At 42.7% G+C, this 27,166-nt stretch overlaps 1 protein-coding gene across 2 annotated transcripts in view; it reads right to left on the bottom strand.

Moving 5' to 3' along the window:
• The window catches only part of POLG (DNA polymerase gamma, catalytic subunit), a 79,757-nt gene that overhangs the window by 34,103 nt on the left and 18,488 nt on the right, over positions 1–27,166 (bottom strand). For both annotated transcript variants that reach the window (XM_073618453.1, XM_073618454.1), the window contains exons 5-11: positions 23,563–23,709; positions 22,969–23,048; positions 19,440–19,622; positions 12,618–12,766; positions 8,081–8,207; positions 7,640–7,994; positions 4,565–4,645 (exon numbers count right to left, since the gene is read on the bottom strand). In XM_073618453.1, the coding sequence (XP_073474554.1) occupies positions 4,565–4,645; positions 7,640–7,994; positions 8,081–8,207; positions 12,618–12,766; positions 19,440–19,622; positions 22,969–23,048; positions 23,563–23,709 (1,122 nt within the window). The remainder of the gene's footprint in view (positions 1–4,564; positions 4,646–7,639; positions 7,995–8,080; positions 8,208–12,617; positions 12,767–19,439; positions 19,623–22,968; positions 23,049–23,562; positions 23,710–27,166) is intronic.

Here is a 27,166-nt window from a genome sequence, read left to right as displayed (position 1 = left end):
CGGATTTTCCGACACACAAAGTTGGAGAGCAGGAGATAAAATTTTCCGACAACAAAATTCCTTGTCGGAAAATTCCGATCGTGTGTACACAAATCCGACGCACAAAGTGCCACGCATGTTCAGAATAAATAAAGAGATGATAGCTATTGGCCACTGCCCCGTTTATAGTCCCGACGTACGTGTTTTACGTCACCGCGTTCAGAACGATCGGATTTTCCGACAACTTTGTGTGACCGTGTGTATGCAAGACAAGTTTGAGCCAACATCCGTCGGAAAAAATCCATGGATTTTGTTGTCGGAATGTCCGAACAAAGTCCGACCGTGTGTACGCCCTATTACAGAGAAGGTCTAGTGCTAGAATTATTGTTTTTGCTCTGACGTTCGCGGTGATACCTCACGTGTGTGGTACGAACAGCGTTTACATATGTGGGCGTGACCTACATATGCGTTCACCACTGCACGCAAAGACGGGGGCACTATACTTCTTTCCTTCGCTCAACCCAGCCACCACCAGTGCCAGATCGGTCCCCGGGGCTACCGATCGCCGGGTTGAAAGCTGAAGGGTTTATCTGCAGAGGCCTGACATTGCACCCACAATCCACTGATCACGGGGGCAATGCTTTCCAGAATCCCGGAGGAAAAAATATGTGCATTTATAAATTTTTCTTAAAAAGGTGAACATCTCCTTTAACTGCCTGCCAACCTGCCACAGTTCATATACTGCGGCAGCTACAGGTACAGCAACATGCTGGTACGTTGCTGCCTGTTCCTGGGTTTGGGGGGGGGCTCCCCCGTCCTCCTACTGTCCTGTGAATTGACATAGCGGGAGTTCGTCAACAGATCCCGGTTAATGATTTATGACCGGAACCTGCTGATTGGCTGTGTCGAATCGCAGCCTAGAGCCCTGTGTTGATAAACAACACAGGGCTCTATACAGAGGGAATGATCACTTTGTTAGATGTGTAGCAGCACACAGTACACACATTAAAACTGGTTAGGCACACAATGAACCCCTTTATTGCCCCTAGATGTTAACCCCTCCCAGCCAGTGTCATTAGTACAGTGACAGTTTATATTAATAGCACTGATCTCTGTGTTAGTGTCACTGGAAATGTCACTGTCAGTCAGTTCCCACAAAGTGTCAGTATCAAATTGCCCGCCGCACTATCACAGTCCCGCTATACGTCACTGATCACAGCCATTATTAGTATAAAAATGATAAATAAAATTCCAGTATACACATCCCATAGTTTGTAGATGATATAACTTTCACGCAAGTCAATTAATACACACTTTTTAGGATTTTTTTTTTCTTTTACCGAAGACATGTAGCAGAGTACATATTGGCCTACATTTATGAAGAAATTTGATTTTGAATTTTTTTTCATTGGACATGTTTTATAGCAGAAAGTAAAATTATTATTTGTTTTACTTTTTATTGGTATTTTGTTTTGTTTTGTTTATGTAATAAAAAAATAAAAACCGCAGTGGTAATCAAATAACACCAAAAGAAAGCTCTATTTGTGTGAAAAATATTATAAAAATGTAATTTGCGTACAGCGCTGCACGAATGCACAATTACCAGTTAAAGTGCGGTGCAGTGCCAAATAGCAAAAAATGCTCTGGTCAAGAAGGGGGGTAAAACCTTCCGGAGGGCAAGTGGTTAAGCTGGCCATAGATGGCTCTTTTTCATTCATTCATTCATTTCGGGCTGAATGAAAAAAAAAAATCAAGCAGATTCCTCCATCCACACAAACAAGGGAGAAAATCCCACCTCACCCCTCCAAATTTACAAGCTGGCCATAATGTTAATGAGAGGGAGGAGCTCACCCTGTTCTAAAGCTGGCCATACACTAGTAAATGTTTGAATGAACATTCATGCGAATATAAACATTTGTATGAAAATTCTTTGCACATTCGATGACTTGACAAATGTAATGTCTTTTTAAAAGTACTTTAATTACTTGCCTACTGGGCACTTTCGCCCGTCCCAGGCCTATTTTCAGCTTTCAGCGCTGTCACACTCTGAATGACAATTGCGCAGTCATGCAACACTGTACCCAAAACAACATTTTTTGAGACAAATAGAGCTTTCTATTGATGGTATTTAATCACCAATGGGTTTTTTATTTTTTGCTAAACAAAACGAAAAAAGACCAAAAAGTTTGGAAAAAAGTTATCCTTTTTTTTGAGACAAATAGAGCTTTCTTTTGGTGATATTTAATCACCAAATTGGTTTTTTATTTTTTGCTAAACAAACGAAAAAAAAAAAAAACATTTTGCGAAAAAAAAGTTGTTATAAATAAGTAATTTTTCTTCTTCACTAATGAGTACTGATAGGTGGCACTGATAGGCTGCACTGATGAGGCTTCACTGATTGGCACTGACAGGCAGCACTGATGGGTACTGATTGGCAGCACTGGTGGGCACGATTGGGGCTGCACTGATAATCAGGACACTGATGATTAGTGCCCCGATTATTGGTGTAGATGTCCCGTGTGGATTTTACGGTTATCGGCTCTCCTCCCCTCAAGCGCTGTCAGCGTGAGAAGAGGAATGCCGATAACTGGCAACTTCTGCTTACACTGTAATCAGCTGTGATTGGACATAGCTGGTCACATGGTAAAGAGCCACTGAGATTGGCTATTTACCCTGATCTGTGATCGCTGTGTCCTAAGGACACAGCGATCACAGATCACTGCCGATGCACGCTGCAGGGGGCGTGCGTGGGCAGCGCGATCACAGAAGGACGTTCATGAACGTCCGTCCGGCTATGTGAGCCTGCGCTGTAGCCTTCGTTCGCTATAGCATGAGTGGGAAGAAGTTAAAAATGTAATGTAATTTGTTTTAAAGATTCAACTTTTATCCACTGATATTATTACATTGGAAAAACATTTTCTCTACCATTCCTGTAAATTTTTTTGTCACTGAGGTTGAAAACAAACATCCATTTTACACCTCTTAAGTCTCTCAGCCCATAGACTATTTGATTTCCTTTCCTTCCACCACGGGTGGAAGGAAAGAAAATCTCTAGATTCCCGCATCAACAGTCAGTGTGGAAGGGGAAATGCTTCCTGCAGCGCTAATGTGTTCTGCTGGTGGGGGGGGGGGGGGGGCACAGGGTGCCTTCCTGATCAGCAGAACACAATGATTACAGCTAGCTATATCCGCCAGCAGTAATCACATGTATAAAAAAAAATCTGACAGGCTGATTGTACCCAAGTCGACTGATGGGTTGACTTGGGTACAATCAGCCTGCCCATACATGGATCGAATTTCGGCCAGTCCCTGCTGAACTGGATGAATTTTGATCCATGTATGGCCGGCCTTAGAATATTGAACAAATGTTCTTAAAACTAAAAATTTCAAACAAAATTCTACTAAAGTTCAGCCAGCTTTAGTCTTTTTATTGGAACAGATTACACTGAGCTTGTAGAGAAATGCTTGCAGTCAGGCATGACATCTTCTCCTAAAGAAAGCCATACATGAACTAATTTTATTTCCTGCAACCACGGATTGCTCGATTCCCTCGAGTCCAGCTCGATTGCTCGATTCGAACCCCTTTTGCGGAGTTTTTGTATTCTGACAGCAGGAGGTATTCTTGCTGTCAGAATTCAACGGTCACTGCCGGGTGCTATAGCCGCTGGCAGTGATTGCACAAAAACACTCAACAGCCTAATTGTACTGAAGTCAATCTTCAGTAAATTTAGTCTGCCCAAACATGGAGCGAAATTTGGCCAGTTCCTGCTGCACCGGCCGAATTTCGATCTGTCTTAGATCTAAAAAGGTAAAAGATTATTAAAAAATGTTTTTCAAATTTGACTGCAAAAGTGGAAATACCCTTTAAGCTGCTCTAACCCTCTAGAGCTCACTGCTCCATCTCCAGTGCATCAACTAGATGCCAACGAGTTAGAGCAAGGGTGTTAAACTCAATTTCATTGAAGGCCGCATCAGCAGTATGGGTCCTCTCAAAGGGCTGGTTGGATATACGGTGCACTACCTAGAGGGTGCAGGGTTCAGGAGTATGCTACGTACAGAGTGCAGAGTTCAGAAGTATGCTACATACAGAAAGCAGAGTTCAGGAGTGGGCTGTGTACAGTGTGTGCAACCCCAACCCTCCCCAAAGCTTTCTCAATTTCCTCTCTCCTACCTGGCCAGACTCTAGTACCTCCATGTGTAGGTGACTCTGCCTCACCTTGCAGGACGATCGTTCTCTTCCTCGGATTCTGAAGATATTTCCCTGCTGTGCCCCTCTGGCTTCTGAGTTTACAAGTGACAGCAGTAAGTGGGAGCAGAAGGTGAGAGTTGGAGGCGGCAGAATGGAGTTCCGCCATGTTGCGGCTGCAAAACTGGGTGTGAGGGCCACATGACAAGGCCTGATAGGCCTTGTGTTTGACATATGCGAGTTAGACTATATACACACCATATTCCCGAATAAATTCAGACAAATGCTACTATTCCATTATTTTTGATAGTTATTTTCTCAGACTATTTAACCAAGCACAAATGTTTTCTTAAAGCAAATCAATAATAGTCTTGTGGTGAATAGAAGACAGCAACTCACTGATTTTTTTGCCTTCTTAGACGTTGCTTTGGTTATTGCTTCAGGGCCCAGGTCTGTCTCTAGCCGACTGAGTTCCTCTACCTGAAAAATCAGAAATCAAATGTTCAGTTACAAGCCTTTCCTTTAAATTGAACATGTTGTCATAATACAATAATATAATACAATATAATATAATATAACACATAATACAAATACAACAAGCAGCTCAAAGATTCAGTCCCATTTTTTTGGCCACCAAATATTTTGAATAATAAGGTTTTTGTCACAAGCTTTCTGTTCATACAGATTCCTGTATGTTACATAGTTACATAGTAGGTGAGGTCGAAAAAAGACACAAGTCCATCAAGTCCAACCTATGTGTGTGATTATATGTCAGTATTACGTTGTATATCCCTGTATGTTGCGGTCATTCAGATGCTTATCTAATAGTTTTTTCAAAACTACCGATGTCACTGAGACCACCGCCTGTGGAAGGGAAGTCCACATCCTTGCCACTCTTACAGTAAAGAACCCTCTACGAAGTTTGAGGTTAAACCTCTTTTCTTCTAATTTTAATGAGTGGCCACGAGTCTTGTTAAACCCCCTTCCGCGAAAAAGTTTTATCCCTATTGTGGGGTCACCAGTACGGTATTTGTATATTGTAATAATATCCCCTCTCAAGCGTCTCTTCTCCAGAGGGAATAAGTTCAGTGCTCGCAACCTTTCCTCATAACTAATATGTGAAGTTAAAAAGGGTTATAAACCTTCAAGGTTTTTCACCTCAATGCATTCTATCCCTTTATCTCATCCCGGGGATGAGCACACCAGCAAAAGCTGGTGTCACGGGTCCTGATTGGATGCACTGATAGCAGCGCAGCCATTGGCTCCTGCTGGTGTCAATCAATTCCAATGACCTGGGCGCCATGGCCGAGTCATACATTTGGCTTCTATGGACGCCGAATGAATGACTCGGGAATGCGCCCGCAAGGTAAGCCCCCGGGAGAGCGCTTCTCCCAGGGAGTTATCTAATGCGGGGAGGAGCCAAGAGAGCCGCCAAGGGACCCCAGAAGAGCAGGTTTGGGGCCGCTCTGTGCAAAACAAGCTGCACAGTGGAGGTAAGTATGACATGTTTGTTATTAAAAAACAAAACAAAGCTTTAGTGTAACCTTAATTAAGGCTATGGGACCATCACTGGTGGCAAGGTAGTGACAGTGACCATCCAATCTGAGACATACCGGTCAGGATGTGTGCTTCAGCAGGAGTCTACCAGTACAGTGGACTATTTGCATTTTGTGAATGTATGCAAAGCATTCTCTGATTGGACAAGGTGAAGAGATGGGGCAGTGATGTTACATTCATCACCTCATTCAATCAGAAAACACTTTCCATTCATACACAAAATGCTAAGCATTCTCTAAATGGCACCTGTGCTGAGCAGCCAACCTCCCGTGTTCAGAATGCAGCAGGCCAACCGCCCAGCATGAGACCTGGAAGCAAGTGGAGAATGCTGGAGTAGAGGTGTCTATTTCCAGCTCCCAGGGACATGGGCCAGGTATGGTATATACATAGATACATTGGTCCAAGCTGGACCAATGTAACTATGTAAAAATATACCATACCTGGAATTCATCTTTAACTGCTTAAGGACCGCCCCACGTATATAAACTGCGGCAGAGCGGTCCCTAAGAGAAAAATCACGCGATTTCTTCTTCTGGGCCTGGGGCACGCATGCGTGCCACCGGTGACCCGCTCCTGCTGTGATTGGACACAGCGGGAGCCAATCAGCCAATCAGGTGAATCCGATGTCCGCTGGGACCCGTCGATCGTTCCTGAGGCAGACAGAATGGCAGTCTGTCTGTTCTGTGACAGAACAAGGCAGATCAGGATTCTTTCACAGGAGAAGACAGAGATCTTGTGTTTCTGCTAAGCAGGAACATGGATCTCTGTCTTCTTACAGTACAAGCACCTCCCCCACAGATAGAAAGCACTCTCTAGGGACACATTTAATCCTTTGATTGCCTCTGATGTTAACTCCTTCCCTGCCAGTGTCATTCGTACAGTGACCATGCATATTTTTTAGCACTGATCACTGTCTTGGTGTCACTGGTCCCTAAAAAAGTGCCACTTAGGCCGCGTACACACAGGCGGACTTTGACCGGACTTGTCCGACAGACTTTTTAACAAACGGACTTGTCTACACACGATCACACCAAAATCCGACGGATTCGTACGTGATGACGTACACAGGACTAAAATAAGGAAGTTGATAGCCAGTAGCCAATAGCTGCCCTAGCGCCGTTTTTTGTCCGTCGGACTAGCATACAGACGAGCGGATTTCTGGGTCCGGTGGAGTTACGACGTAAAGATTTGAAGCATGTTTCAAATCTAAAGTCCGTCAAATTTGCGACTGGAAAAGTCCGCTGATGGTCCGGTGAAGCCCACACACGATCGGATTGTCCGCCGGATTTGGTCCGTCGGACAAGCCCGGTCGAAAAGTCCGACCGTGTGTACGCTGCATAAGTGTGCGATTTGTCCGCCGGAATGTCGCAGTCCCACTATGAGTCACTGATCACCACCATTACTAGTAAAAAAAAAAAAAACACAATAAAAATTCCATAAAAATATCCCATAGTTTGTAGACGCGATATTTTTGCACAAACCAATCAATATACACTTATTGGGATTTTTTGTTACCAAAAATATGTAGCAGAATACATATTGGCCGAAATTGATGAAGAAATTAGATTTTTCACATTTGTTTATTGGGTATGTTTTATAGCAGAAAGTAAAAAATATTATTTTTTTAAAAATTGTCGGTCTTTTTTTGTTTATAGCGCATAAAAAAAAAATTAAAAAAAAAAAAACGCAGAGGAGATCAAATACCACCAAAAGAAAGCTCTCTTTGTGGGGAAAAAAAAGACATACAATTTATTTGGATTCAGCGAAGCACGACCGTGCAATTGTCAGTTAAAACAACGCAGTGCCATATTACAAAAAATGGCCTGGTCATGAAGGGGGTAAAACCTTCCGGGACTGAAAGTGGTTAACTCAGATGACCAAGCCATAGAACAAATGCTTTAACCTATTACTTTTCACCTTTTGCCAGATGCTGCTGTCTTCTGTTAGCAAGAATCCTTCATTAACAGAGGAATCCTGACTGTCGGCATGCGCTTTAGCTTTATTCTTGTATTCGGTGTATAAATCTTCAATTGCTTCGTATGGGCAAAAAGCAGTACCAGCAGAATTATCATCCTCTTCTTGGTTGGCCAACAGATTGTCCTTCCGCCCTGGAACAAGATAGCCCCAACCATGCTTCTCTGAGAAATGCAGAGGAAAGCCGTCCCAAGTCAAACGCATTAGTTTAGGAGTTAGTCGCATCTGAATGCTGATAAGGCTTGGACCAGGCAGCCAATCAGGATCTTCCAGTTTAAGACAAAGCTTACGATACCAGCTACATGAACAAACAGAACTCTTCAGAACAGTTCCCATTTACAAACAACTTTACATAACTAGCATGTCTTTTTATATTCCGCTTACCCTGGATGCCCTGGCATGTGTTGGCTTCGTTTTGGTAAGGATGGCAAAGTCTTCTCTATGATCCTCTCCAAGTAAAGTTTACCAGGAGGAGGATGCAATTCTTCCTCCTCACTAGGCGGACCAGGATCTAGAGGCACAATTTCCAAAACAAAAAAAAAATATTTAAAAAATGTATATTTACCTGAGTAGGTTAGGTACCTTTAATGACTGGAGGAGGTGTGGTATTGAGCGTCTAGCTCAACTGTACTCTGCTACAACACCAAAATCCTTCCAAGAGCTGAAAGATATATATTCTCTTCCAAACCAAACTTTTTACCAGTACTTGCAAATTGCCCTAAATGCCCAGTTTAAGGAAGTACCTCTGCAGTTAAGTAGGGTGTGACGGGAGTAACTTTGGGCAGGGGGCTTGTGGAACCCAGCTTACCTTGAAGAGCACTGGGATCTCCTTGTCCAGCGCTCCCGGCCCCTCCTATGTGTAAGACACCCTGTGTCTATCAGGGGCACATGGTGACTGAGAACCCCAGTCCGATTTGCACTAATCAGACTCACTGTGCAACCACACTGGAATATTGTATATATCATTTGAGGTGTGGCTGTATCCCATTGTTCTATTGTGTCTGTCTGCCTTGGGAGAAAAGTATTATGGGATGTATATGTGTATAGCTGTGCGGAGGCAGGGTGGAATTCCTTCAACAGCTCTCCCTGCTGATAGGACAGTCTACCGAAGAAGTTTGAATATTCCAGTGTGGTTGTACAGTGAGTCTGACTAGTGCAGATCAGACTGGGGTTCTCATAATAATAGACATAGGATAACTTACACATAGGAGGGGCCGGGGAAGCTGGACAAGGAGATTCTAATGCTCTCCAAGGTAAGCTGGGTTCCACAAGCCCCTCGCCACACAGGGCACCACTGCTACGCTCCCTGGCTTTTGTGACATTTACTACGGGTCTGATTTTGGATCTTTATAACAGTCTACATCTGGTAGGTTTGGATGGCAAATTACAGTGCATCCGGAAAGTATTCATAGCGCTTCACTTTTTTCACATTTTGTAATGTTACAGCCTTATTCCAAAATGGATTGAATTATTTTCCTCAAGATTCTACAAACAATACCCCATAATGACAATGTAAAAGAAACTTGCAAAGATTTCAAACAAACCTATTAAAAATAAAAAAAATCACATGTACATAAGTATTCAGAGCCTTTGCCATGACACTCAAAATTGAGTTCAGGTCCATCCTGTTTCCACTGATCATCTTTGAGATGTTTCTACAACTTGGAGTCCGCCTGTGGTAAATTCCGTTGATTGGACATGATTTGGAAAGGCACACACCTGTCTATAAAAGGGTCCAACAGTTAACAGTGCACGTAAGAGCACAAACCAAGCCATGAAGTCCAAGGAATTGTCTGTAAACCTCTAAGACAGGATTGTATTGAGGCACAGATCTGGGGAAGGGTGCAGAAACATTCCTGCAGCATTGAAGATCCCAGTGAGAACAAATGGAAGAAGTTTGGAACTACCAGGACTCTTCCTAGAGCGGGCCACCTGGCCAAACTGAGTGATCGGGGGAGAAGGACCTTAGCCAGGGAGGTGAACAAGAACCCAATGGTCACTCTGACAGAGCTCCAGCATTTCTCTGTGGAGAGAGGAGAACCTTCCAGAAGAACAACCATCTCTGCAGTACTCCACCAATCAGGCCTGTATGATAGAGTAGCCAGATGGAAGCCATGCCTCAGTAAAAGGCATGACAGTACACCAAGCGTTTGCCAAAAGGCACCTGAAGGACTCTCAGACCATGAGAAACAAAATTCTCTGGTTTGATGAAACAAAGATTGAACTCTTTGACCTGAATGGCAAGTGTCATGTCTGGAGGAAACCAGGCGCCGCTCATCACCTGCCCAATACCATCCCTTCAGTGAAGCATGGTCTTGGCAGCATCATGCATCATGGAATGTTTTTCAGTAGCAGGAACTGGGAGACTAGTCATGATCAAGGGAAAGATGAATGCAGGAATGTACAGAGACATCCTTGATGACAACCTGCTTCAGAGCACTCTGGCCCTAAGACTGGGGCGAAAATCATCTTCCAGGACAACAGGACAACAACCCTAACCACACAGCCATAACAAAGGAGTGGCTACGGGACAACTCTGTGAATATCCTTGAATGGCCTAGCCAGAGCCCAGACTTGAACCCGATTAAACATCTCTGAAGAGATCTGAAAATGGCTGTGCACCGACGCTCCCCATCCAAACTAACGGAGCTTGAGAGGTCCTGCAAGGAAGAATGGGAGAAACTGCCCAAAAATAGGTGAGTCAAGCTTTTAGCATCATACTCAAAAATACTTGAGACTGTAATTGGTGCCAAAGGTGCATCAACAAAGTATTGAGCAAAGGCTATGAATACTTATGTACATGTGTTTTTCTTATTTTTTTATTTTTAATAAATTTGCAAAGATTTCAAACAAACTTTGTTCACGTTGTCATTATGGGGTATTGTTTGTAGAATGTTGAGGAAAATAATTAATTTAATCCATTTTGAAATAAGGCTGTAACATAACAAAATGTGGAAAGAGTGAAGCGCTGTGAATACTTTCTGGATGCACTGTAAGATGTGCCTGGTAGTAAACGTTGGTTGGAAGACTTGGGTGATCTTACAGGTGAGCCCTTGCAATATATTCTGGAATCAGTCCTTTTAGTGTCTGTCGGCTTCTCAAAAATGGTCACAATTGTACCTACTACAAAGAGCCTACTATACACCACAGAAATTGTTTATATTAGGTAGGCAACCCGATGATCACTGTCCCAGATGTGGAGGCTCACCGGGCTCCCTCATACACATGATGCGGAGGTGTCCTAAATAACATAGATACTGGGAAGCGATCCTCCAAACTCTGAATTCTGTGTTTATGCTGTTCTATACTTTAGGTTTGTTGTTTTGTCTACATGGATGAGGAGATGGTTCCACCTACCACACAGATTCCAGTACTTTGTTGCCTTTTTCAGGCTAGGAAACCCATAGCTTATTGATGGTTGGCACCACTTCCCCCTTCACATTCCGATTGGATCCAAGCAGTTAATGACATCATATTGGAAAAGAACTATGTGTACACCAAACAAGGATGTATTAAACGTTTGATAAGCTTTGGGAACCTTGGTTGAGTACCCCAGGCTTTGGTCCTGTTTCAATAGTGATGGATAGATTGTTAGGATAGTTTAGATAATTCCTAAGTAGTTCTATTGATGCATTAGTCTCTGGTGACTGTGGTCACTAGCTCTAATTTTCAGACATGTTACCTGTAGAGACATATTTCTTGTATTGTATGAATCTGTATAGTGGGAGGTGCAGTGTTGTTTGGGCAATCTACGCACATATGTTGAGTTCTCGCTGAGTGAATGATCAGACGTCAGCCAAGTGGGTTCCATATATGTATCTTTATTTTGTACTTTAACATATTCTATGATTGTCTATTACAGGGGTCTCTAAACTTTCTGAACAAAGGGCCAGTTTTCGGTCCTTGAGGCTTAAGAAGGGCCAGACTGTGGCCAGTGGGATTAGAAAACGCCACGGTTTCAGTGAGAGCAAACAGTGCCCCATCATTGGTTTTAGTGGAAGGAATAGTTCCTTATTGTTGGTATTAGTAGAAGGAATGGTGTCCCATTGCTGGGGTTTGTGGAAGGAATGATACCCCATCATTGGTGTCTGTGACAGGAATGGTGCCCCATCATTGATGTCTATGTGAGGAATGCCCTAATTGGTGTCAGAGGATGGCATGGCGCCCCAAGGGCCGGATAAAAGCAAGCAAGGGGCTACATCTGGCCCGTGGGGGCCGTAGTTTGGAGACCACAGATCAACACCTGGGTTCCAGATCTCTTCCGTTTTGAGGCCTTGAGGTTGGGGAGAAGGAAGGGTGGGTGGTTCAGGGGATAGTTTTGCTACTTGCATGTAGCACTATGGGGTTTTTTTGTATACGTTTTATTTTTTTGTAAAGGTGATATCAAATTTTACAATTTTTTTTTCCCCAATTAAAAATTATTTGATTCAAGAAAAAATAAAAATTAATATTTAAGTATGAATTGAAATCTTCTTTAGAGAAGCCTATCCTGCCTCCACCTAACAATTGTACTTTTATTTTCTCTACCAGCCACCCCCCCCCAGTTATTACCTTTTGACCCTCCCTTTTAGATTGTGAGCTCTAATGAGCAGGGGCCTCTGATTCCTCCTGTGTTGAATTGTATTGTAACTGTACTGTCTGCAATCATGTTGTAAAATGCTGTGCAACATTTGGTGCTATATAAGTCTTTTATAATAATAATAATCTTTTATATAGGAAATGTTGAGAAAAATTGGAGTGGAAGGGTTTGGGGGTCAAGAGTAAGAAAAAAAAAAATATACAAAAGAACCAGGTACATCACACCATCCAATAGTCTATAGCTGGTATTTTGTAAGAGAATAGTGTATCTTAGCTACAGACCACTAACTAGATGGGGCTAGCTTGTAAAGTGGATACAGATGTGCTTTAGTTGCTGTCTCACCTTCCTGGGAATCGGAGTGATTTGTGGATACTGCGGGATGCTCCGGGGATGACTTTACTTCTTTCTGCTTTTTGCTGACTTTCATCTTCTTTTGTTTGAATTCTTGGACATCCCATTCTAAATCCCAAAGCCAAGGGTCGGTTTTGTACCTGAAAACAAATGTACACATCAAGTACACACATGGCATTGACAACACAGAAGGCAAGAAAGATTTGTTTTAGTTCAACATCAGGAGCCAGAGAAAATACTCCGGGGGGGGGGGGGGTTATCAAACCTGGAGCAGCCACAGTCTTGAGTAGTTGTGCATGAAAACCAATCAGATTTTATCTTCAGTTTGCTCAGTTAAAGTACAACTATAGGCAGACATTTTTCATTTTGGATAGAGTAAGGGAGGGTTGAAACCCCAATCATTTTTTTTTTTGCCAACTGTGTCCCAATGGGGAGGATTTACCTTCAATTCCTGTCCCATAACCAAAAACAGGACATGAGAGGAAATGACTGCAAATTAAGGTAATTCTTTAAGGCCCCCAAGTTCACCACAACTAGTGTCCCCCTTGGAAGATTTCCCCTCTATTTCTATTCTGGGGACAACCCAAAATTTGGGATTTTCTTATTCCTTTCACATTTGGTGATAACGGTAAACAGGACAAACAGAGAGGTAAAATCTCCCTAACAGGGGCAGAGGTAACAATAAAAACTTGACAGGTGTTCAAATCCATTTCCACTATGTCCAAAACTAAAAACCTATAGTTACACTTTAAGTTTTAAAAATCTTATTGGTTGACATGCTCAATACTCTGGCTTCTCCAGTTTTATATAAATTCCCCTCCCTTTATATAAATTCCCCTCTCTGTAGTTTGGGACATGTAGAAGCATACAAGTCATTCCATGTGACAGCACTGGGCCAATCTGGGTCATGAGCAATAGCATGCAATGTCAAGCTGCAGCTAGCAAAGCCGGCAGAATTGTAGCATGCATAAAAAAGGGGATATACTCCAGAGATAAAACTATAATCCTGCCACTTTATAAAACTCTGGTTAGGCCACATCTGGAGTATTCCGTCCAGTTCTGGTCACCAGTCCTCAGGAAGGATGTGCTGGGATTGGAGAGAGTCCAAAGAAGGGCAACACAATAAGAGGACTGGAGGACCTCAGTTGCGAGGAAGACTACAAGTATTAAAGTATTCTCCCTGAAGAAGAGACGCTTAAAGTGGTTGTAAACCCTCTGTAACAATTCCCCCCAAAAAGGCATAATGAGCTAGTATACATAGCATACTAGCTCATTATGAATTACTTAACTTAGATCGAAGCCCCCACAGCTATTCTCGTCTCCCCCTTTGGGCGGTAACATCTCTTCTGGGGGTTACTTCCGGGTATCGTGGCTCCGGCGCTGTGATTGGCCGGAGTCGTGATTACGTCACTCCCGCGCATGCGTGCAGGAGCCACCGGGAACGGAACAGTACAACTGAAGCAATGGCACGTACGTTCCGTTGCTTCAGTTTGCGTTAGTGCCCATGTGCCGAGGACGTCTGCACATGCAAATACAGTGATATCTCCTAAACCGTGCAGGTTTAGGAGATATCCAGTGTAGTTACAGGTTAGCCTAATTATAGGCTTACCTGTAGTTTAAAGTGGTTGTAAAGGGTTTACAACCACTTTAGGAGGGGATAGGATAGCGATATACAAATACCTCAAAACTTCAATGGTGATCCCAGGGTAGGAAAAAAAATGTTTCAGTCTCAGGGACGGGGCCACACAATGAGACTGGAGGAGAAGCGGTTTAATCTTTAACTGCGTAGGAGGATTTTCACTGTCAGAGCAATAAAGATACGGAACTCTCTTCCACAATCGGTGGTGTCAGCGGGGAGTATTGATATTTTTAAAAGACTCTTGGACATGCATCTTAGTGAACACAGCATACAGGGATATGGGAAATCATTATAGACACTGACACACATACACCAACACAGGTTGAACTGGATGAACTATTGTCTTTATTCAACCTTACCTACTATGTAACTATGTCACAAGGGAGTCCAAACCTAGAGACTCTTATGCCGCGTACACACGGTCGGACTTTTCGTCTACAAAAGTCCAACGGACGCTGACGGACTAAAGCTGGCTGGTAATCCGATCGTGTGTGGGCTTCTCCGGACTTTCAACGGACTTTTTCAGCCTCAAATCCGACGGACTTTAGATTTGAAACATGCTTCAAATCTTTCCGACGGACTCGAGTCCGGTCGAAAAATCCGCTCGTCTGTATGCTAGTCTGACGGACAAAAACCCACGCTAGGGCAGCTATTGGCTACTGGCTATCAACTTCCTTATTTTAGTCCGGTGTATGTCATCACGTAAGAATTCGACGGACTTTTGTGTGATCGTGTGTAGGCAAGTCTGTTCGTTAGAAAGTCCGCCGCAAGTCCGTCGAAAGTCCGTTGAAAGTCTGTCGGACAGGCTGTCGGACTTTTGTAGCTGAAAAGTCCGACCGTGTGTACGCCCCATTAGCTTGAGAACTTTGCTTTGTTCTTCATGGCTAAAAAGGAGCAGCAGGGGAGCAAATGAAGGCAAGTATGCACTGCAGGGGAGGCTAACCAAAAGCAAACCGATTGTTGTGTCCTGTCTTGGCAGAGCATCAGTTCAGTTCAACAGAAAAAGTGTGGTGCATTTCATTGAGTACCTACGTTATTATTGCATGATTACCGCAAAACAGGAAGAATATCCTTTATACTGTAATGAGCAAATATGTATGTCCCCATGTACTGTACATATTGAAGTATACATAAAATTAAGGTTTTAAAATACCACTACACATCAATGTATATAGAAATATATATATATATATTACATATATACACACACACACACAAACATACCTACATAAAGTAAAACCTTGGATTACGAGCATAATTTGTTTTGGAAACATGCTTGTAATCCAAAGCACTTCCAAACATTTCCCCATAAGAAATAATGGAAACTCAAATATTTCGTTCCACATCCATTTATTCATAAATCTTTCAGTTTATAGTCCATATAAAAAGATTATAGCAATGCGATAGGTTGTGTAACTATAAAATGTCCATCAACAAATAGAAGCCTCCACAGGGAGAATAGAAGCAAAATCCAGCAGGAGCTACAGAGTATAAAAGAGAAGAGAGGCGCCTCTAAGTGTAGCAATATGGTTACATTTAATGAAGGTACAACATTTAGCAACTCACATGATTGATGATTAAAAGAGGAACATCTATGTATGCAGGCATCCGGGGTAAAACTGTCCACGTAGACCATCCCCCGCACCGCTGGTTCTCACCACTGCCTGTCTGCAATCGTGACCGGGAAGACTACCCTGCAGTAGAGCGTTTTTAAAGCGAGGCTTGAAGCGCATGGAAGGGATGATGTAGATGGTGGTGTGGAGGATGGTCTATGTGGACAGATTTACCCCGGATGTCTGCATACTTAGATGTGTCTGTTTTAATCATCAATCATGCGCGTTGCTAAATGTCGTACCTTCATTAAATGTAACCATATTACTACACTTAGAGGTGCCTCTGTTCTTTTATACTCACTTGTGACTTGACGCTACTTGTATATCAAGACATCGCTTGTTTATCAGTCAAAGTTTATTAAAAGATTTTGCTTGTCTTGCAAAACGCTCTCAAACCAAGGTTTTACTGTATATATTATATATATATATATCTATATATAGACAGATAGATACATAGATACATAAATAGATACATAGATAGATATTTTTATGAACTCTTCTAACATGTTTATATGCAAACAATGAAAACACTATTTCCTTTAATTAGCCTCACACTCCAGTTCTGCTTTGCAGCATCACCTACGCACCGCGATTAACACCAACAATCCTTGAATTAGCTGCAGTGCTAATGAAAACATTGTCAGCCAGCCTAAACCAATAAATTAGAAAGTAAAAATACACCAACTGTTGTCATTTGCAGAACACTGATATCATTTGCAAAGAACCACCAATAAAACTTCCTCTAGTAATGACACCAAAATCCTTGTTTGAATTCCAGCAAGTGTCAATGTAAGGTCATATAGAGAAGAGAACTACTCCAGGAATTAAGTCACTATTTAAAATATGCTGGTTTACCAACACCGGGCAGGTAAAAAGTTATCCCTTGCAGTGAGGCACTGTTTTTGTCCAGAGGAAAAAAAAACAAAGATGATTTACCTACACCGAACCTCCACTCCTCCACGCAGCTAGACTGGTCCCCACAGCTTCTTCTCCCCCGCGCTCCAGTGGTCTAGAATCCTAATATCATCTGTACAGAACATAGGCTCCATAGCCCTGCATTGGAAGTCAGGATGTGGAGAAGCAGTCCACTGTTTGAGCGTGGAGGAGTGCCAGCTGCTGGGATAGTGGAGGTAAGTAAAACAGTTCCTCTTTTCACGTAGGCAAAACAAGTCATTAACCAATGCAAATTGTGGGCGCAGCCCCACTGCAAGGGATCATTTTACATTTTCCTGGAGTTGAGCTTTAAAAGCGGTAGTAAAGCGCGCTAGGTGATTTTTACTTACAGGTAAGTCTATAATAAAAGTTACCTGTAGGTAAAATAAGTACGGTATCTCCTAAATGTCCGTTTAGGACAGTGGTTCTCAACTCAATTTAAGTATTACCTTGGGGAGATGCAGACTAGAATACTGCAATCACTGAGCAGCAAATGATATCACCTGCAATGTATTTCAGTTATCTTGCAAACCTGGCCTGTTAGTGGGTCCCGAGGACAGGAGTTGAGAACCACTGGTTTAGGAGATATTTACCCTGAATGCAGCCAGTTACGTCACCGGCGCATGCCCTCTGAAGGTCTGGCATACCTTGACGAATCTTCAGTGTTTTGCGCTAGAACAGAGGGCTCCCACGCGCATTCGCAGGAGTGACGTCATCGTGGCTCCAACCAATCACATAGCTGGAGCGCGCAAACCCGGAAGACAGGGGGAAGACGTCAGCCCTCTTAGCAGTGATACCACAGCTATGCCACCTCATGCACATATCTTTAATTTACAATTTACACTTTTACTGAGTAGGACTGCAGCTGTTGCTATACTTTTAGTGCTACAACTCTGGACCTTTAGGTACTGTAAGGGCAAAGTCATCTGTACCCACTCTGCCAATCCCTTCTCTTCTCCTGTCTGATCACAAAAGGTTTTGAATTATGGGAAACCATTCTCAAAACACAAAGCCCTCTGTGAATGGACAGTAGAAGCAATAATCGGGCAATCAGACATTAGCTGCATCTATTCTGTCAAAGTGGGGAGTACAGCGATAGCACTAGCTCAGTAAAAATGTAAATGTAAATAAATGAGATAAGTCATATAGCTTTGTTTGGTATGAAGAAGCAGGTTGCTCCTGGCTCAGGAATCCCATTCATGGGGAAGATCTTGAGTTTCCATCATTTGGAAGATCCTCGTTGTGAACTCCAGCCCGTTAGTCTGGGGTGGGGTCCTAGGTATGCTGTCAGTATAGGGGACTTGGATGTTGAAAGAATCTGATCTTCTAATGATTTTACTGGATCTTCAGGTGATTTGTCTGTCTAGATTCCTACAAAGTTCAATTTCTGAAGCAACCACTAAATATTTTACAGAATCTCGGCATGAGAGTAAACTGTAAAAGGACAATCTTAATTGTAGAAGGTTTTGACTGCATCTTCCTTTCCTCAAACCCTTAGAAGTTCACTGGATTTACACAAAACCAAACTTTAGTCCCTTTTAAACCTAAATGTGCTGTACGCACTCTTGCAAAGATAACTGGTCAGAGCCAATCACCTTGCCCTAGCATGATCACATGTTAAACGTATGGCCATACTGAGGAGGCAATGTGGATTTTGGAGTGCAGGATTTTGGAACTGGAGAAAATGGCAGAGAAATCAATAATGGTCTAGACCAGCGGTCCCCAAACTGCGGCCCTTTGCTTGCCTTTATCCGACCCTGGGGCACTTCTACATCCACTGACACCAACAATAGGCTATCATTCCTGTTGCTGACACCAACAATGGGGCTATTCTTCCAACTGACACCATCAAAAGGGCACAATTCCCTCCATTGACACCAAGGATGGGGCACAATTCCTTCCTTTGACACCAACAATGGGGCACAATTCCTTCCATTGACGCCAATGATGGGCACAATTCCTTCCACTTGCACCAACGATGGGGCACAATTGCCAGAGACATTTGCACAGTAATCAGTGCATTTTTATAGCACTGATCGTTGTATAATTGTCAATGGTCCCAAAAAATTGTCAAAAGTGTCCGATCTGTCCGTCGCAATACCGCTAAAAATCGCAGATCACTGCCATTACTAGTAGAAAAAAATAAATAAATTTTAAAAATGCCATAAAAAAACTTTCCCATAGTTTGTAGATGTTATAACTTTTGTGCAAACCAATCAATATATGCTTATTGTGATTTTTTTTTTTTTTTTACCAAAAATATGTAGAAGAATACATATTGGCCTAAACTGATGAAGAAATGTGTTTTTTAAAAAAAAATTGGGGGATATTTATTATAGCAAAAAGTAAAAAATATTGTTTTTTTTTTCAAAATTGTCTCTTTTTTTGTTTATAGTGCAAAAAATAAAAACTGCAGAGATGATCAAATACCACCAAAAGAAAGCTCTATTTGTGGGAAAAAAAGACAATTTTGTTTGGGTACAGCGTCGCACGACCGCGCAATTGTCAGTTAAAGCGACACAGTGCCGAATTGTAAAAAGTGCTCTGGTCAGGAAGGGGGTAAAATCTTCCGGGGCTGAAGTGGTTAATAACAGGCCACACAATATAAAAAGTTTTTTTGTCACCTACGCATCATCTGATAGAAGCTGACAAGCATCATTAGCCAAGTTCATCAGAGATTTCTTCATCTCCTTCTGCAGCTCCTCGTATGTGATCTGAGCCTCGTCTATATATCTCTCCCAGTTCTGATTCACCGGCAGGTAGGACACCCCCATCTCTAACATGCCAGCCAAAGTCACCGGGTGAGGACACCTGGAAAACAAAAACGGGAAATGTTTTAGAACATTGTCATCAAAAGCTGAAAAATACATTTCACACTTCAATTTCGGAACTTAGATTACAGCTACTGTGAACTAAGACAATATTTCAAAAAGTCAGAAGCGCACAGACTTCATTCACAGGAAGTGTGAAGAGGCAGACCCCAGCCACCTGTTCCTGTCTGGTGGAAACCCTTGTCACAGGACAGTAAATAATACTGGCTATAGCCAAGCTGGTAAAGTGAACAAGAGAAATCGCTCGATTCCACCATCCATGCTAAACAACAGCGATGGACAAATGTTTCTTGCTGGCTATTGTATACTGACAGCCAGAAGAACCTGCAGGCACCAGAATACCTGAACAGTGGTAAGGACTTTCCGGCAAGCTTCTTTGATGTTCAAGTCAAAGGATGTCAGGCAGAAGTTGGGATGGTAATTGGAGTGCTGGGGAGGGGATTAGTGAAGAGGTGAGAGCTGTGGGGGGGGGGGGGGGAATTAGTGAAGAGGTGAGAGCTGGGGGGGGGGGGGATTAGTGAAGAGGTGAGAGCTGGGGGGGGGGGGGATTAGTGAAGAGGTGAGAGCTGGGGGGGGGGGGGTGATTTGTGAAAATTGAAATTGGTGAGAGGGCAAAATCGGCATATTAAGGAGTTTCCCCCTATAACACGTTTTATTGTCATTCTTTCCATCCAGCCTATAATGTAATGGCATTACATCGGGGGTTATTGGCTGGCCACTCTACTGTAAGTAGGTTAGTGGTGCAAATTACTTGCCTTGACCGGGCACTAGCAACCCACGCAATGCAAAAAAAACCCTGGCTTTGAACAGTGAGGAATCAGTCCAGAACTACGGGAGAATTTTGTCAATGATCTCAAGGCAGCTGAGACCATAGTCACCAAGAAAACAATCGGTAACACACTACACCGTGAAGGACTGAAATCCTGCAGCGCCCACAAGGTCCCCCTGCTCAAAATGGTACATGTACAAGCCCGTCTGAAGTTTGCTGATGAACATCTGAATGATTCAGAGGATAACTGGGTGAAAGTGTTATGTGTTGCCGTGTTTGGAGGAAGAGGAATGCTGCCTATGACCTCAAGAACACCATCCCCAAACATTAAGGTGGAAGCCTTATGCTTTGGGGGTGTTTTTCTGCTGAAGGAACAGGACAACTTCACCGCATCAAAGGGACGATGGATGGGGCCACGTACCAATAAATCTTCCCTCCTTCCCTCAGCCACGGCATTTAAAATGGGTGGTGGATGGGTATTCCAGCATGACAATGACCCAAAAAACATGGCCAAGGCAACAAAGGAGTGGCTCAAGAAGAAGCACATTAAGGTGCTGGAGTGGTCTAGCCAGTCTACAGACCTTAATCCCATATAAAATATGTGAAGGGAGCTGAAGGTTCAAGTTACCAAACATCAGCCTCGAAACCTTAATGACTTGGAGAGGATCTGTGAAGAGGAGTGGGACAAAATCCCTCCTTAGATGTGTGCAAACCTGTTGGCCAACTACAAGAAACGACTGACCTCTGTGATTGCCAACAAGGGTTTTGCCACCAAGTACTAAGTCACGTTTTGCTAAGGGGGTCAAATACATATTTCACTCATTAAAATGCAAATCAATTTATAACTTTAAATTATAGACTGATCATTTCTTTGTCAGTGGGCAAATGTACAAAATCAGCAGGGGATCAAATACTTTTTCCCTGCACTGTAACTAAACTTTTTTAGCTTTCTGCTAGATTCAAATCAAATTTGTCAACTCCTGGATTATGCACCACGGGTGGAAGGAAAGAGAATTGCTCGATCCCAACCCATCAACACAGTGTTGATGGGGGAATCCCTCCTGCAGCACCAATGGAGTTCTGTCAGCAGGGAACATTACCTGCTCGCAGAACACAATGATTAGTGTTGCTGGCTATAGCCAGTGGCACTAATGGTTTGGGAAAAACCCAACAAGCTGGTTGTACAACCAGATCAATTCGTGTACAACCAGAGTGTCCATACATGGATCAAAAAATTTGGCTGGTCCCTGCTGAACTGGCCAAATTTTGATCCATGTATGGCCGGCTTAAAGCGGGGGTCCACCTATCTATCGTTTTTTTTTTTTTTTTAGTTCATTCACAAACTTTTCTTCTCAGCATTACATACTCACATATTGTGTGTAATATGTCCGCCTGTGTCAGATTTCGTCGGAAAGAATAACTTATATTATTCACTGCAGGCGGTTTCCATCTTCATTGTGGGCATTTGAAGCCCACAAGCATTTATTTCCTGGATGTGGTGAATGCTGTGCTCCCAGCATTCACTGCTCATTCCCGCACATGCTCAGTGGCATCCTGGGAAGCCTGAGACTAGCTCCCAGGATTCTGTGCGGAGTCTGGGAGAGGCTAGAAACACGCCTACTCCCATGGGAGGAGAACCAGGAAGTGCAAAGAAGAATAGAAAAATAAAAGGTAATTACAGCGATTTAAATATTTTTAAACGGCATGTCAGCATCTAGGCAAGGAAGAGAATACATACAGATATTGTTCAAAATTTGGGTGGAACCCCGCTTTAAGACCATCACACTAAGATAGGTCATAGTCTGTCGATCAGATCATGCCCCCAGCTGTCTCACTCTCCCCTTGGCATGTATGCCATAATAGATCTGCAATTGGCAAACATTCATAAGTGTGTACTGCATTTGTAAGCTGCTCTACATAGATTCAGCTTCTCATAATGGTGATACACAACATCTAGAGAACAGCAGGTCTGTGGCAACATACTTTCAGTGAGGAAGAGATGGCGGCAACAAGGAATGCTCTATAGCCGGTCATAGATGGATCGAATCTCGGCCGGTTCAGCAGAGAGCAGCTGAGATTTGATCCATGTATGGGCAGGCTGGCTGTACTGAAGTCAATCCATTCATCAACTTCAGTACAAGCAAATTTTCTGCATGCGATTACTGCCGGTGGCTATAGCTGTATATCAGCAATCATTGTGTTCTGCCAGCAGGGAAGGCTCCTCGCTGACAGCACACAATAGCACCGCAAGAAGGATTCCCTATTAGAACTGACTGTGTTGATTGGGTAATCAAGCAATTTTCTTTCCCGCAAACCGTGGTTGCGGGAAAGAAAATTGCATAATCTATGGCTTGCTTACTAAACATTGCTGTGTTTGACCTCCCTTTACTTGGAGGATTAATGGCCATTGACCAAAATGAATAGGCATTTCAATAGCTAGTTCAGTTATGGTGGAGGACATTCAGAATTAGAAGCCTTTGTATTGAAACACATAGACATTGGGATCTTCAACGTTTACCACAAATCTGCAACCACTAAATATCAGACGTAGGATTACCTCTCCATAAAAAGTGGAAACTGTTCCCTGAATACTTCATGTGTTGCCTGTACATCCTGGGCACAGTAATTCATGAGATTCTACATTGCCAAGAAGAAAAGCACAGACTTTACATTATACCAAAAACATAATAATACACCTAAGGTCTTTTCAAAAAAATATAGCTGCGAAGACTAAGAATTTACAGTAGACATACATAAAAATAAATAATATGGATACTCAAACAGTAAGCAAGGTATATATCACTGGTAACCTTTAGCACTCCAGCTAAAATACCTGTTGGTAGGCTATGAGAAATGGAACACAGAGATACAAATCTGGGCGATTTACTAAAACTGGAGAGTGCAGAATCTGGTAGCCAATCAGCTTCTGACTTCACCTTGTTTAATTAAGCTTTGAAAAAAAATCCTAGCAGCTGATTGGTTTCTATGCAGATCTGCACCAGATTTTGCACTCTCCAGTTTTAGTAAATCAACCCCATTATCACTGCCCACCAATCTGATTCCAATGGTCTTTTATTACCTCCATTAATGCTAAAGAACCTTCAAAACAGGATAGGCCCCATGAAATTTAACTGAATCAAAGTTTGCTCACCTGGAACTCTGCTCTGATATCTGCCATGCTTCCATTTACAAACAGCTCCCTGCTTTCCTTGTCCAGAGGTGGCCCTCCAACATACAGAGCATGGACATCAGCCAGGTTGTTAATGCTGCTTTTATTTACCCAGTCCCATGAATTGATCTGCGAAGAGACATGCAATAATACAAAAGAACAAGTGCAACTAGATTTATATACTTGAGGAATAAAAAAGTTCACTGTTTCATTTTGTTTCCTATAATAAAAAAGAAGTTATACTTACCTGCTCTGTGCAATGGTATTGCACAGAGCGGTCTCTTACTCCTTCTGGGGTCCCCCCGCTGGCACTCTCTGCTCCTCCTCTTCTGTGAGTGCTCCTATAGCAAGCCAGCTGCTATGGGGGCATTCTTGTGGGCGCACTCCCAAGCCAGGCTGTATGCGTCCATAGACATACACAGCGCAGCTCCACCCACGCCCCCCCCCAGCTCCCTCCACACAGGATTTGACTGACAGTAGCAGGAACCAATGGCTCCCACTGCTGCCTCTGTGTCCTGTGAGAAGAGGGAGAGCACCGCTGCAGATGGGCACAGCGCTGGATCAAGAAAGGTGTTTATTGAGGTGAGGGGCGATACAACTACTGGGACCTTTTCTACCTTCATTTTAAGCAGGAAATGTATTAACATAACAAAATGTTTCGACTTTAGAACCAATTTAACACGCCTTAGCTCATTTATTAGATGTTGGCAAATCAACAAATCTATAAATATTACTTTATTTTTTTCTCTTTTTACTCACAGTTACATGAGAGTTGCACTGGGCTCATTAAAGCATCAGATAAATATTGTCATGTAAACTGCATGCATGTAAGGCTAGGTTCACACCATACGGTGTGGGACTGCATGTAATCGCACACCTTCCTGCACCCGCATCAAAAACACGCTGCTGTTAATAGCCCAAAGCACTGGAAAATTCAGCACGGATTCCTGTGCTGGGAACCTCATAGCTCTCTGCGGTTTCCCTGAGGCTGCGATTCTGGAAAAAGTGCAGGGACCTTTTTCCATTTTTCCATAGGTAGAGCAGCCTATTCAAATACAGTGCACTGGAAAGTATTCACAGCGCTTCACTTTCCCACATTTTGTTATGTTACAGCCTTATTACAAAATGGATTAAATTCATTATTTTCCTCAAGATTCTACACACGATACCCCATAATGATGTGAAAGAAGTTTGTTTGAAATCTTTGCAAATTCATTAAAAAGAAAAAAAAAAAAAATCACATGTACATAAGTATTAATGGCCTTTGCAATGACACTCAAAATTTAGCTCAGGTGCATCCTGTTTCCACTGATCATCCTTGAGATGTTTCTACAACTTGATTGGAGTCCACCTGTGGTAAAGTCAGTCGATTGGACATAATTTGGAAAGGCATGCACCTGTCTATATAAGGTCCCACAGTTAACAGTGCATGTCAGAGCACAAACCAAGCCATGAAGTCCAAGGAATTGTCTATAGACCTCCGAGACAGGATTGTATGAAGGCACAGATCTGGGAAAGGGTACAGAAAACTTTCTGCAGCATTGAAGGTCCCAATAAACACAGTGGCCCCAATCATCTGTAAATGGAAGAAGTTTGGAACCACCAGGACTCTTCCTAGAGCGGGCCACCCGGCCAAACTGAGCGATTGGGGGAGAAGGGCCTTAGTCAGGGAGGTGACCAAGAACCCGATGGTCACTCTGACAGAGCTCCAGCATTTCTCTGTGGAGAGAGGAGAACCTTTCAGAAGAACAACCATCTCTGCAGCATTCAACCAATCAGGCCTGTATGGTAGAGTCCCCAGACAGAAGCCACTCAGTAAAAGGCACATGACAGCCCACCTGGAGTTTGCCAAAAGGAACCTGAAGGACTCTCAGATCATGAAAAACAAAATTCTCTGGTCTGATGAAACAAAGATTGCACTGTATGGCAAGCGTCATGTTTGGGGGAAACCAGGAACTGCTCTTAACATGGCCAATACCATTCCTACAGTGAAGCATGGTGGTGGCAGCATCATGCTGTGGGGATGTTTTTCAGTGGCAGGAACTGGGAGACTAGTCAGGATTGAGGGAAAGATAAATGCAGCAATGTACAGAGACATCCTTGATGAAAACCTGCTCCAGAGCACTCTGGACTTCAGACTGGGGCGAAGGTTCATCTTCCAACAGGACAACGACCCTAAGCACACAGCCAAGATAACAAAAGAGTGGCTATGGGACAACTCTGTGAATGTTCTTGAGTGGCCCAGCCAGAGCCCAGACTTGAACCCGATTGAACATCTCTGGAGAGATCTGAAAATGGCTGTGTACCGACGCTCCCCATCCAACCTGATGAAACTTGAGAGGTCCTGCAAAGAAGAATGGGAGAAACTGCCCAAAAATAGGTGTACCAAGCTTGTAGCATCATACTTCATAAGACTTGAGGCTGTAATTGGTGCCAAAGGTGCAAAGTATGGAGCAAAGGCTGTGAATACTTATGTACATGGGATTTGTTTCGTTTTTTATTTTGAATAAATTTGCAAAGGATTTCAAACAAACTTCTTTCACGTTGTAATTATGGGGTATCGTTTGTAGAATTTTGAGGAAAATAATGAACTAAATACATTTTTGAATGGGGCTGTAACATAACAAAATGTGGAAAAAGTGAAGCACCGTGAATACTTTCAGAATGCATTGTAAATGGGCTGATGTGCCCATGCAAACATGGTCGTCAAGAAACTGGCATAGTGTGAATCGAGCCTCTGGGACCAAAACTCCAGATTTCAATTTAAAAAATGCTTGTTTTGTCTCTTTTACAGGAAAGAAAAATGTAATGCATTATTCCCCCTTTTTACATATCAGTGTCTCCTCCACCAATAGCGATGACTACACCTCTTCTGTGTTGAATGACCCCCTAGTGTCATCTAACCACTTCCTGAGCTCAGAAAGGGTCAGTGACAGACTCACTGGGGATGCATCATCACACAGCATGCGCTTCCAGTACTGTTACCATTCAGTGACAGTGTGTGCGGATAGCCCAACCCCCAGAAAAGGTAGACTCACCTATCCACACTTCCTCGCTCCAAATTCTGTAAGCTCTAGTGTCACATTACTTTGGTTGATTTTTATAACCAAAATAACTTTTTTTTTGCACTTCTCCTCACATCAAACAATAATACATATAATAAAATCTAAAAATACAAAGTGATAAATGATTCAAAGAAAGCTGCAACCCAGTCTGAACACAAGACTAAAAACGAATATAAATAAAAATACCAGTTTGCTTCTCTAGGTAGTCACAGAAAATAATTTGCATCTGAATACCTTCAATCAATTTCACATTTAACCACTTCAGCTCGGGAAGATTTACCCCCCTTCACGACCAGGACATTTTTTGCAATACGCACTGCCTTAATTTAACTGACAATTGCACGGGGCGCGCGACACTGTACCCAAATAAAATTGATGTCCTTTTTTTTCCCACAAAATAGAGCTTTCTTTTGGTAGTATTTGATCACCTCTGCGATTTTTATTTATTGTGCTATAAACAAAAAAAAAGACTGAAAATTAAAAAAAAAAAAAAAAATTTTTACTTTATGCTAAAAACATAT

This window comes from Aquarana catesbeiana, linkage group LG03 (genome assembly GCF_042186555.1).
Source record: "Aquarana catesbeiana isolate 2022-GZ linkage group LG03, ASM4218655v1, whole genome shotgun sequence".
NCBI classification, from domain to species: Eukaryota; Metazoa; Chordata; class Amphibia; order Anura; family Ranidae; genus Aquarana; species Aquarana catesbeiana.
Note: the sequence above shows the minus strand (reverse complement) of the source record. Positions and strands in the feature narration are given on the sequence as shown.